The sequence below is a fragment of the Enhydra lutris genome, unplaced genomic scaffold (assembly GCF_002288905.1).
Source record: "Enhydra lutris kenyoni isolate GAN:26980312 unplaced genomic scaffold, ASM228890v2 scaffoldscaffold13, whole genome shotgun sequence".
NCBI lineage: Eukaryota > Metazoa > Chordata > Mammalia > Carnivora > Mustelidae > Enhydra > Enhydra lutris.
Window position 1 is genome coordinate 28,583,828 of NW_019154097.1, and position 13,985 is coordinate 28,597,812.

The following is a 13,985-nucleotide window of genomic DNA, read 5'->3' on the forward strand; positions in this document are numbered from 1 at the left end:
ATTTTCAAAGAAATAACAGAAGAGATGCCTACAGCTACAAACAGACGTAGAATTAATCTAGTCTTTGGTGATTTCAGTCTTTTTCTCATCTCTCTATACTCAAATAATTGTTAATAATTCCCATAATTGTAACTAGTCTAGGAAGTGGCTGACTTTACACTAGAGAGAGAGTCAAGTAGAACACAGCTTATCAGAATTAACAGAATTATCTTGACACTTCAGAAATTATTTTATAGTTCCATAGTTAATGGTGAACTGTAAAGCTGTTAAAGAAATTAAGCTGCTTAGGATCGGTTCTTCAGAGGTATTAGAGATATGATATACAGAAAAAAAAAAAAAGTACTGGCATTAACCCAATTACAGACTGGATGCTCTTTAACTTTAAAACTTGACTCATAATGTGTCTACTTTGTATCTGTTGGGTATGGTAGAGCTGATTTTAGTTATTCCAAAAAACTTTTTTGTAAAGGAGTGTATCACTTTTACTTTAAAAGATTCTATGAGACACATCTGCCAAACTCTAAATTTCTCAATCTTAACATTACTAATGTGTCTCTTACTACACCTTTATCATCAATTTGACATAAATGAAGAAACTGGCCAATATTTCTTACTGCACTGGTATTTCAGGTAGGGGAGTGAGCAATGGGACTTGCTGAATGTCTAGTGATGAAAAAACAGCAACAGGGAGTCCCCACTGGCCCAGCTAAGCCACACTGCCTCTAAATTGTCGTGACAGAGAAGGGCCAGTTGGTCAAAGGTCTGACACAGCACAAATATCATGTGGCAAGTGTTTCTAGGGATAGGACTGAGAGGCAGAAACAAGCTAATTTAACAGGATAAAAACACCAGATAAAGAAGTTCAGCTCCATCATTCCTTCTCAAAGCTGATTTTTTACTCTACTTTTATGAGGATGACATGCCAAACAAGAATTCTTTTTAACTTCAGAAGTAAGTTAGTTTAAAGCAAAATTCCCATATATATAATATACAAATGTTAACAGGATCACAAACCTCCTAGAAAAAAATTTACTGAAGATTTTTAGAAAACAATCCCCTAATTATATGTTATATTATAGAACATATTTATACATGGGCAATTAGGTAAAGCATAAATCTTACAAAGTTGTAATAGTTATTAGAAGTCAAGAGCAAGGTACAAATGAGTAACTTGAAACAATGAGTGAGCAAATATGAAAACAGTATTTTTCTGGACCACATTTAATCCTAAAATCAGACCTAAAAGCCAAACTACACAGAATAGGTTGGCTGATACCAATAACAGCATAATAATAGACAAAGTAAAATAGAACACCATAATAGTATAAAAATTAAAGCAGAGTTAAGACCAACATGGTAATCAACAGGTTTCTGAATTAACATATATTTTAAATGTATACATTTTTGCAAAATATGGCAATCATGTAGAAATAAAGCTTTTTAAAATACTATGAGTGGCAAAAAACAAATGAAGATAGAAAGAACCATTTCTTAAATCTATTAAGTACACTTAAAACAGCATTCAAGAGAGGTCTTATGCGAACAAAACAAAAATATATACATGTGTACCTCCATCCTTCTTCTCCAATTCGTCCCTAATTAGAGGGGAAGTAAGTATCACCTTCAAAGTTAGCGTGGGCTCTTTTGTATTCCGAATTATAATAGAAGCCTCATCTACACATTGTTCCACTTGGTATTTCTCTTCTGTGAGTTTCTGAAAGTCACCAAGATTTCAAAAACACCCAGTTAATTATTTTAAAATCTCAAAAAATGAATGACTGCCGCTTAGTTTTCAAATGTTATTAACTATTAATAATACTAGGCTGAAAGAGTGAAGTCTTTAACTAGTTTAGTTTAAGGATAACATTTCTCTCTCCTCCCAACTTACCAGAACAAATCTTTCTCCACACCTCAAAAGGCAACCACAATGTCAACTCTCTATACAATTATTAAACAATCTTTAAAACCATTCTTTCTAATATTTGAAAGTAAAATACCAACAGCATCATTACGTGATAATGGGTGAAATTCTGTTCTTAAAATTCTTACAGAGCTACTGTAGAATAATAAATTGCTGAGAATGCTCTCTAAACCAAATCCCTTTTTGACCAGACCATGTCAAAAGGAACTTCTACTTGCTAAGGACTTCCAAATATAAGATTAATAGATTTTTACATAAGATTATGTAGATTTTTAAAGAGCATCAAATAAGAAAGAATGAGAAAGGATTTCAAAAATTAGTATAAACAAGTAACTTCCTTTCTCAAAGGAAAGGTAGATCTCAGAGATCACTCCAGTGAGACCTATCATTATGGGACAAGTCACCTGACATCCACAGGGAAACATAGAGTGCTTCTTTAAGCATATAATTACACATATATAATTTAAGGGCCTTCGATAAAATAATCAACAATTAGAAGAACATATTAAGCTATATTTAATATTATTATACATTAAATATTTAGTTTAATAAGTTACACAGATCTTTCTTGTTGGTGAAATCTGTATCTATTACCTGACATAGAATGGAAACACTACTAGGTCTTTGCATATCAGTGTGCATTAAAAGAACTCAAAGCCCTTTTCATAAAAATAGCATTTTACCATTAAACATTTATATCAAAAAATATAGCAAAATAGAAAATTCATTATCCTAATTTTGAATAAAGAAAACCAGGGAAGGGAAAAGGCCACACAGTCACTGGAAAAACCAGAACTAGAATATAGAGAAAATGAAGAAACCTGTTTACATTGACATTATAGTAACATTAAAGATGCCAGCAGAGAATTAGTCAAACTAAATCTTCAACTATGTATGCAGATCACCAGTATATGAGTTCTGGGCTAATTAGAAGTGATTCTTGGTTTTGGTCACCCTTATCCCTTGCTCAAGGAAGTTCTAAAATTGACCCAGAAAAGAGTACGTGGAGAAAAGGTATGGTACAACTGCAATTAACTAAGGTACTTAGATTACTGGAAGTTTTGCTATGGTAAGTGCTCAGGAAAAGATTAATTCACAAGAAAATAAGATCATATCATATCAGAAACCGGTTTTCCATACAAGCACCAAGAAAACAATAGGGAGGCAGGGAGTAAAGGTAGAAATCACGCTTAAAATGATTTTTCTGGGGACACCTGGGTGGCTCAGTCGGTTGAGCCGCTGCCTTCGGCTCGGGTCATGATCCCAGGTTCCTGGGATCAAGTCCCACATCAGGCTCCTTGCTCAGCAGGGACACTGCTTCTATCTCCGCCTCTGCCTGCTTACGTGCTCTCTCTCTGACAAATGAATAAAATCTTTAAAAAAAAATGATTTTTCTGAAATATTAATAGTAATAATAATGTATGTATGTATGAGGGCATATATGTGTACATGTTTACAACTTAATCTGAGATGGGTATACAATTATGTCCCCATTCTACTTGGATGCCTCTTCTGAAATACTTACAGCAATGGACCTAACCATCACACAAAGCAACTGGTTTCGGGGTTGGATAAATACTGGCTATGATAAAGTGAAATACTAACCATCACACAAAGCAACTGGTTTCGGGGTTGGATAAATACTGGCTATGATAAAGTGAAATATTTTTAATGTCTACCACTGGTCTTAAGAGCTCAGGCTTCTTTTAACTCCTCTAAGAAGCCCTTCAAAGACCAAAAAATATGTGTCTTTTTTTGTCTTCTCTTGCCTAAAAAGCCCCAAAGTCTCTTCAAATTTAAAATGGTTTACAAAGATTGCACTTTCTTTTGGGTCCTTTCCCTTGAACACTTACTTGCTAACTCAACAAGAACATTTTAAAACTGTGGGGCCTGAAATAAAGACCCTCACCAAGGAGACAAAAATGTAGAGTTTATACAGTTGTGATCTCCACAGAGAAAGCTCTATTAATGCAGACTGAAATTTGGCCCAATCTCCCATATCAATACTTGAGAAATGTGATATATTTTCAGAATAAAAACTTCTGTTATTTAGAGCCCTGGTTCTCAACTCCTTTTCCACCCTGACACAGGTAAGGAATAGGACCACTCTCATAAGAAACAGGACTCACTACAGGGAGCAGAAACAGGGGTGAGATGGTTGAAAAGCCTCCATGGATTACTTTACCCTAGATTTAAGAGTAACAGTGTTCACTGTAATAAAAGCAGGAATACAGATTACATTTTAAAACAATATAAAAAACAGAAATGAGGGGGTGCCTGGGTGGCTCAGTGGGTTAAGCCTCTGCCTTCGGCTTGGGTCATGATCCCAGGGTCCTGGGATCAAGTCCCACATTGGGCTCTCTGCTCAGTGAGGAGCCTGCTTCTCCCTCTCTCTCTGCCTGCCTCTCTGCCTACATGTGTCTACTTGTGATTTCTCTGTCAAATAAATAAATAAAAATCTTAAAAAAAAAAAAAAAGAAATAAGGAATTTTGTTAACATTCTAATAACAGAGAGTACAGCTAGCCAGAAAGTCCTGTTATTGAGCTGTTTTTTAAAAGCTCTATTGGGGGGCTTTGGGTAGCTTAGTCGGTTAAGCATCCAACTCTTGATTTTGGCTCAGGTCATGATCTCAGAGTTGTGGTATCGAGCCCCACACTGACCCCTGTGCTTAAGATTCTCTCCTTCACTCTTCCTCTTCCCCTCACCCCCACTCCTCACCACCCCCACACTGTCTCTAAAAAAAAAAGGCTCTATTATTGTACTCCATGTTGCTCACCACTCTCCCTCCCCAAATGATAACAAAAGGACTTGAAATAATTTTTTAGAAGAAATCAATTTAACCCTACGAAGGACCAAAAACATGTCTTCGTTCATGAACTGAAAATGGAAAAGCCAAATATATGTTTAGTCACTTACAAAACCGTATCTTGAGATCTAAGGCAAAATGAAAATATAGTGCTCCAAAAATCAATATAGGGAAATGTGTCAACAAGTAAGACAAATCTGAGTGTCAATAGTAGATTTAAAAAGGAAGATGGTTTTGAAGATCAACTTGTAAATGTGAAAGAAAAGTATCCAGTAACAAAGCTAAAAACAAATTTAGAATTCATATAACTTGGTGGGGGGGGGGACTTTTTTAGAAGAAATACAAATAAAAGAAACAAACTCAACAAAAGAGAACATTCCCAACTCAAAGGACTTCGTGGACACCTGAGGGCTGGTATCTATTCATGTGACATGGATATAAGGACTAACCAATATGAAATCATCAAAAAGCTACAATCTGATTATACCACAGACAACACATGTGAAACTGAAAGATGATCACAGCTTTCCAATTAGCGATGCAGCTGGCCCCTGGAGCAGACTGGCAGAGCAGGTCCTGGGGCGGCCACAGCCCCAGACCAAACCATTGTCTTCAGCCCTGGGGAGCCGTCCACCTTCACAGGATTCTCCAAAAAGCATGCCAACATCAAAATTTTCTAAAACCATCCATTGGAAAAAGGTTTGGAACAAGGAATTATAGTGACTTTCTATTAACAGGATGAAAGGGTTACTGTTAAATTAACTTAGTTCTCAATTTTATTATCACCTATGAAAGTCTCTAGTTGTCTATGCTCCTTCTGATCTTTTTTGCATTATACCAACCCTTCCAGAAGTTTATAAAACTGAGAGACCTAGTCTGAAAAACATGAAGCCTCTCAACAAGATACATCTGAAAATTGAAGACTGTACCTTAAGAGCCATCTTAGGGGTGCCTGGGTGGCTCAGTTGTTAAGTGTCTGCCTTGGGCTCAGGTCATGATCCCAGTATCCTGGGACTGAGTCCCATGTTGGGCTCCCTGTTTACCAAGAAGCCTGCTTCTCCCTCTCCCACTCCCCCTGCTTGTGTTCCCTCTCTCGATGTCTGTCTCTCTGCCAAATAAATAAATAAAATCTAAAATAAAAGGGGGGAGGAAGCCATCTAGTAAATATATCCTGAGCACTAATCATCAGAAGTTTGTTTTAAATGTGATGGATGTGTCACTGACGCAGAGTAGCAGTATTCCCTTTGTCTGCACCTACCCTTTACTATTACCAATTCCTTATTATTAATTTCATCAAGGTCGCTACCTACTTTCACTTTTTTACAAATTCTCCTAGAGGTTCAATTAAACTGTACTCACCTGAATCTGAATAGGAAGATTATCTTTGACTGTATTTAACAGGGTCTCTGTGGGTTTGTCTTTGCACATTAAAACCAGCTCCAAGTCCATATCATCTTTAATCAGCAAGCCTTTTGCAACCAGGCCAATCCTCATTACACCACACAATGTCCGACCACCTTGATCCCTAAAAATAAAAGTCTAAATGATTACTTTTACAACCTATTTCCCAAACTATAACTTAATCATCACTTGGCTTCCTGGGTATATAAGGAGTATATAAATTCAGACATCAAAAATTAAGTCTCAGTTTTAAGACTAATAAAGTATCTGTCTTCCCCAAGGAATTAATAGGGAGTGTCTTTCTTTTAATTTTTTATTTAAAATCTTTTAATTCTTTATTACAACTACGTGCTTGTTACGAGAGTCTATATGTACTATATCCCCTTACACATTCTTTAAAATATTTTTAAACTTCTTTTATCTTTTTATCTTTTTATTGGTGATTAAAGACATTTGTGAGAAACCTGAACACCAAAAGTATACTGAAAAAGAGCATCAAGGTGGAAATCTAAAAGACCTGAACTCTACTCTTACTGGTGCCTGCTGGCTCAGTACCCGTAACTGCAAAACGGCTATTAGCTGCATGAGCCTTAGCTCATCCCTTCTAGCTGTATCATTCTAGGAATCCACAAAAGTTAATGGGGAAAGCAGAACAATGTGATAAAACTAAAGAGCTGAAGAAAGAATGAAGAGACCAAAGATAATCTGCCAGTATATGCATTCTAAATCCAGCTGTGGCTAAAAGAACAAAGAACATCAAGTAACGAATGGTGCATAAAAATAATGTTAACATCTACTCTTAATTTTAATACTAAAAATTTCTTAGAGGTTCATTTCCCTCATCACAAGGGAAAATGTAACTGATCTTAGCAGTCATGCAGCAAGTAAGCAAATGTCTGAGTACAGAAAGTATACTAAAGATCCAATCTCTCTTGTTCCTGAGGCTCACCCTGTAGCAAAGTATAAAAAGTAACCTGCTTAAAAGGGGAAAAGAAAGTTACATCTGAGAACAAACTGCATGCCACAGACTGTCATTAAACCTTACAGCAAGGGCACGTGGGTGGCTCAGTCAGTTAAGCATCTGCCTTCAGCTCAGGTCATGATCCTGGGGTCCAGGGATGGAGTCCAACATGGGGTTCCCTGCTCAATGGGGTGTCTGCTTCTCCCTCTGCCTCTCTCCCCTCCCCCACTCCCACCCCACTCCTGTATACGCACACATGCTCTCTCTCTCAAAAATAAATCTTTAAAAAAATAAAAATAAAAAATAAACCTCACAACAAGCTTGCATTTAAAAGACAAGTAATGTCAATCTCAGAAAGGCTAATTGTTCAAGTTCACATAGAGAGTAAAACACAGCCTGGATTCAAACTCAAGTTGGTGTGATCACAATGCTCAGGTTCTTTACATTATTATGGCTGCTTCCCAAGTTCAGGAGAAAGAGAGGTCAAAATTAGAGGGGTCTGACTTCAGACTTTGATAAGGTTAGAGAGAAAAAAGGTCATTGTAGCTGGGGCAAAGAATCAGCAGAGTGGAGAATGAACTAGAGAAAGGATAAGAGAGAGAAATATTGTGGCAGTAGAAATAAGACAAGAAATTATAAATAATCCAGACACTGGTTAAGTGGCTGGCATACCTTAGAGATTCAATTAATATTAAATCAGTGAAAAACTATAAAGGGTGATATAAGTATAGACAGAAAGAAAAAGGGTTTTAAAGCAAGTAATCCAAACAGGAAATTATTTGATATTAAGAAGAGATTCCATCGCCTTTGATTCTTCTCCTGTATCCCTGTCCTCTCCTCATTCTCCCAAATCTAGTTAACAGTTGATAAATTCTCCCTCCAGGATCACCCTCGAACAAATGCCTTCAAACTAGTTTCTGTTCAGGCTCTTATTACATCTCACCTAGACTACGCTCAATAACCATCGCTTCACTGGCTTTAATGAGTAACTTCTGCCATTCTGATCCACTGTATACCACCACTACCAGGGTAGCCTTCCAAAAGCAGTCCAAGGACGACACTCTGCCTGTACTTTCTTACTGTCCCACTGAACACTCAGGCACTTAGCACACTGGGAGCCAACTGAGAAGATAACACAACTTTGTCATTCAAATTCTGGCACTGCCACTCAGTATTGTGACACTGGGTAAATTACAAATTACCTGCCTCTTTTGTAAAAAAAAAAAAAAAAAAAAAAGAAGAAGAAGAAGAAGAAGAAGTAGAAAAGAAAAAAAATGCCTTTTTTACAAAGTAGTCCTTAAGAACATCATGTAAGTAATGAACTTTAGTGCAGATGCTGGCATACATTAACAGCTCAATAAACAATGCTATTAATCCCTAAATGATCCCTAAGCTTTCTCACACCTAGAACTTTGCTGAGATTTATGTTTTCTTCCACTTTTAACTGCCTGCCAAAAGCCTTCCCAGACTCTGAGCCTACTGCAAATGCCACTTCCTTCATAAAGTTTTTTCTGATCCCCAGAACCAGCATATAAACTCTCCCTGCTCTACGCTCTCACGATTTAGTCACAGGAATTTGAGGCGAATGTGCTAAGAAAATTGGATTTGGAGTCCCAACAGATGAAAATGAATCCTGGCCCACCACACAAACTCATTCACTGACCTCAAGCAAGTTAAAGTTTGTTAATGATTCCGAGTCACTCTTTTCATTTGCAAATTTGAAGCAACGGAAATTTCATAGGTAAAATGGGGGCAAAGGAGGGGAGTGATAATAACCCATACCAGCAGGTTTGTTGTAACATAATGTGAAAACCAGTCGGCTACAGTAACTGGCACTCAGTAAGTGTTTAGCTATTATTAACTATCCGTTACTACTTGCTAATTAAATTCTATGTCATAATTCAGATATACTTGATCTTACGCAGATGACAGCATGACTGAACTGAGAAAGGAACTCCTACTTCAGCCCTGAATTTAAATAATTAATTTAAATACAGGAGATACCATAAAGCAAACACCCAAATATAGGGAATGACTTAAAATTAAGAACAGAACCCTAATATTCCTAATAATATAAATAGTGGAAGCTTTCTCTGAGTCAGTTTGTAAAAAGGTAAAATAAAGAGCACACAGGTAAAAGCTGCCTAACTATGCCTGGCAGCAGAAGGTGCTTAATAAATAGAAGATAGCCCTCACCCATCTCGGTGCCTTCTGTAGTACTTCGCATACATCAGGAGCTCACCCGTGTCTATTATTGGAAAAGAGCTCTGTTCTCAGAGGTGCCTGCCTCTGTTTTACACAAAATAAGGACCCCAATATTCTGCCCTCCTTGAGTTCTGACACATGGGAGGAATCAAGACAAGTGCTCAACCTAGGAATGTTCACAAAGACAGTCTAGAGCACCCACACACAGAGCTATATTTACAAGTCCAAATGAAAGTGTGGAGCACATTATTTTTTTTTAAATCTTTAAAATACAGTGACCTGATCCAGTTAAGCAAAAGTCTGCTGGAGCACTTTTCAAAAGTCTGCGCAGCCTTGAAAAAAAAAACAACAGAAATAGTACTAAGAGAGTCTAAATTCCAACAGTAAATGAAACTTCACTTAAAAATGGTAAATTTTATGCTATACACATTTTATCAAAAATTTTTAAGAAGTTTTTGAAAGGGCATAAACACATTCCATAGTACAAATTTAAATATGAAGTGCAAAACTATTTAATTTGCACAGGGACTGGGATATATAGAGCTAGATTACTGGATACTACTGTTTAAGATAAACCTCAAAATTTGACAGTATCTATTTTAAAGCCATCAAAGAAAAACTTGAAGAATTACTGCTAAGAACCTCCAAGTTGACAAGGCTAGTACTATACACAATGTAGATATTACCTGTAAACAGTTAACAAATTCAAGGAATTATGTTCTTTAGCTGAAAACTGATACTGATTATCTTGCATCTAAAGATGAAAAAGTTACACTATATTTCAGAGAAGAAAATCGATTTATCAAAACTTCCCCACTATTCTTTATTTATTTATCACATTTAAAATTGAAAGCTGAAAAAAAATTCTATAACCTCTATCTTTATGTTATAGCCAAAGTAATGTTCCTAATCCTATAAATACAGTACAATCAAATGAGCTTCTTCTTTCCAAGTAAATCATATTTATTCCAATTACAGTGTCACTGCTCAAAACAGGAAGGTTAGTACGTCATACAGAGTTTCTTGATCTAACTTCAGTTATCATGAAGCTTAATCTCACTCATCTCTTACTATTGTTACAGCACTGAGAATACTCTGCCCTAACTGCTGAAGGTTCTGGCTCCTGCTAGTCTTTCATTCATTCCACAAATATCCAGTGAGCATTTACTACATGCCAGACACTGTGTTGAATCCTGGGACTCAACAAGGTAGGTATGGTCAAAAACACATTTAGAACACATTTTCCTGCACTCTTTCTTCTCCACCAAGATTTTTAAATACCTAAAAAAAAAAATGACATTTTATGATTTCCCCAAAGACCTATTTCTGAATTCAGAAGGCTGAACCAACACATGAAAAAAGTGACATTTCATAATCTCCAAAAATGACAACTTCAAAGGGCTTGGTGCACTCTCAAAAGGCATCCTGAACAAGTCCATCTTTTTTTCCTGGTCTAATCGTTGTTTCTTTCTTGACTTTCTTTCAAATGTAACTTGGAAAAATTCCACAAACATTTACTTCCTTGTTTACAGTCATATAAATGAGAAAACCTAAAGAACATCATATACCAAATGAAACCCAGTGGGAGAGGACTCAGCTTTTCTGAGCACTGCGGTACAGCACCACAAAGGTCAGGCCACACTCACTTGGAATAGGTGTCTACGGCCTCATCCTTCTTCACTTCTGTCTCACCCTCTGTTTTTGTGCCTTTATTTGTTTCATCGAGCCAATCTGACACATGTTTAAGAGCACATTCAACAGTAGACACCATATTCTGAACAGCTTCAAGTTCCTCCGGAGATGGATAGATTGTTGAATGTTTCACCATAACATGGCGATCATCATTGGCAAAAGATCTAATAGATCTCTGTCAGAAGAAAGAAAACAATTACTTCAATAAAAGTAATGGTACCTGAAAAGTATGATATACAAATATATTAAAATACATATATGTATTTCAGTCAAGTCATAGCATTGTCAAACCACTGTGAAACAATTAATGTTGAGACAACAAAAAATTGCACAGAATAGAAAGTAAAACATCATTCTACTGAACTCCACACTAGAAAATTAGCGATTTTTCATTTTTATTTTGGTAAGATTCACCCAGGTCACTCTCCGCATCATGTACATGCTACCTTTTAGCTGAATCTAGTATTTTGAATACCGATACATACAGACGACCTTTGAAAAAGGTCATCTGTATCACACATCATCTGCAAGAAAAAGATACTTCCTAGCTTTGACAAAGTATCTAGGAACTATGATGGTGACTCGTGATACCCAGTCACTCCTTTCCAAACTGCTGAAGAATTATGCAACTTGAAAAATTGAGATTTCATAATATAGTAATAATATAAAATACAAAGATATGTGTTAACACTATAGAAAAACTATGGGTAACATCAGAACTCTATTTACTATTTGGCATTCACACCCTTGGTGCAAGGCCTTAATTTTCAAAACAGATTAGCAGAAAACATTCCAAACTCCAAAATGGGGAAAATACATACTACAAAAGAATCAACTCCCCAAAGTAATTTATGAACATATTACGTTCTCAATCAAATCCTCTCAAGATAGCTTTACTTAATATTCAACAAAAATCATTTTAAAGCTCATTTGGAGAAAAAAAAATCAATCAAAATATCAAGAAATATTCTACAAAGATGGATGAGTGGTACCATTATACTAAAACAAAATACCAAAAATTTAAAAAGCACTAATTAAAATGACACGCTGGCCCAGAAATCAGTGGAGCAGATTAGAGCCTAGAAATAGAATGAATTTCATGAAAATTTAATAGAGCAAATCCTTCACACTCATGAGTCACACTTCCAGAAACTTTTGAATATTTCCAAATTTACAAATACCATGAAGACACTTGTACCAGTACACTGCAAAATGAACGGGGATAAGTTGGTGAGTTTCCATAAAGCCCAAAGTATTCCATTTAAAGGATGGCTACAGTGTCTTTACTTAAATGAACTAATATGCCAGTAGATGGTAAATATTTTGTTCTAAAGTCTACCACAAACTAAAATATTCTCAAGGGGCGCCTGGGTGGCTCAGTGGGTTAAGGCCTCTGCTTTCGGCTCGAGTCATGATCCCAGGGTCATGGGATTGAGCCCCGCATCGGGCTCTCTGATCAGAGGGGAGCCCGCTTCCTCCTTTCTCTCTCTGCCTACTTCTCTGCTTGTGATCTCCCTCTGTCAAATAAATAAATAAAATCTTTAAAAAAATAATAAAATAAAATATTCTCAAGTCCTTATCAGTCCTGCCTCTTGTTTTGTTTGAATATTAATGTTTAAAAATCATACTAGTTTGAACACTAGTAAATTAATGCTACAGTATTACTGTCCCCTATAAAATGAAGTACACTATAGCTAAAAAGGTAAGTAAACCTTTGAAACCTTCAATTATTATAAGGACTCAAATCAATCACAGAGCTTTCCTTTTTTCTAGATAAAACCCATTTCTGTCTAGATTTCTGCCTTGCTCACAGTCCACAACCAATTTTCTAACTGGAATCTTTTGCTGCAAAGAAACCAACTTTTTAATCACTTCTTGAAATTACTCACATATCCCAAAATAAGTAACAAGAAAACAAAAAAGCCATATAACAAATTGGAGATGCCAGGTTGTTCTAGAGAAAAATTATTAAATTATTTGACTTCTCTTTAAAGAAGAAGAAATTTACTAATTTTTTAGTTCTGAATGGTGGAGAAAAAAACTGTTAACTTGGGATCGTCTCTGTCATTTAGTTTTATGGTGAGTTACTAGTTTATTTGGTTAGCTAAATTACTCAGCCCTGCACACTGGCCTTCCCTTAACAAAATGACATACTGCTACATACCACAAAGCTTTGGTGTTTCTCTCACAAATAACACGTTGCCAATGTCAAATCCAAGAATGTTAAATCTAAGACTCTACTTTGTGACAGGATAAGCACCATGAAACAATGGTCAAAGGAAGAATAAGCAGTATTACAAAAAAAAGACCCAAAAAATGGGAGGGCGATCTTATTTACCCCAACAAGGTCCAAATGGACTTAAAGATTTTTTTTTTAGATTTTATTTATTTATTTGACAGAGAGATCACAAGTAGGAATAGAGACAGGCAGAGAGAGAGGGGGAAGCAGGCTCCCTGTTGAGCAGAGAACCCGATGCAGGCCTCAATCCCAGGACCCTGAGATCATGACCTGAGCCAAAGGCAGACACTTAACCCACTGAGCCACCCAGGTACCCCTTAAAGATTTAAAAAATTAAATTATAAATAATATGCAGAAACAGAAAATTGTCATTCAACTCTAAGATCTAAGGTGTAAAGCAATAGGAAAAACTGGAAAACATCTACCAACCAATTAAATTATATAAACACAAAATTATGTAAACACTAGGAAATCTAAACTAAATTTAAAATGAATAAACTAGGAAAGGAATTTTTATCAACTATGACAAATATCAGTAAAAAGCATTTAAACTGTAAGAAAATCAAGACTATAATAAATAAGTTGAAGAGGCACGTAATTCATATTTGAAGAAATGGAAGTCACAGTATCCTTTCTTAGACCTCACCTAAAACGAAATGACAGAGAAAATCCCAAGTTAACTAACATTTTTCCCCACCATCCAGAATTAAAATATTTGGAGAATTTCTTCTCTAAGAGCAAGTCAACTAAATTATAATC

General features: G+C 36.0%; 1 protein-coding gene across 2 annotated transcripts in view; it reads right to left on the reverse strand.

Annotated features, from left to right (window-relative positions):
- The window catches only part of LOC111145684 (spermatid perinuclear RNA binding protein), a 138,887-nt gene that overhangs the window by 51,551 nt on the left and 73,351 nt on the right, over positions 1-13,985 (reverse strand). For both annotated transcript variants that reach the window (XM_022500785.1, XM_022500784.1), the window contains exons 3-5: positions 10,942-11,162; positions 6,088-6,253; positions 1,570-1,714 (exon numbers count right to left, since the gene is read on the reverse strand). In XM_022500785.1, coding sequence (XP_022356493.1) covers positions 1,570-1,714; positions 6,088-6,253; positions 10,942-11,162 — 532 coding nt within the window. The remainder of the gene's footprint in view (positions 1-1,569; positions 1,715-6,087; positions 6,254-10,941; positions 11,163-13,985) is intronic.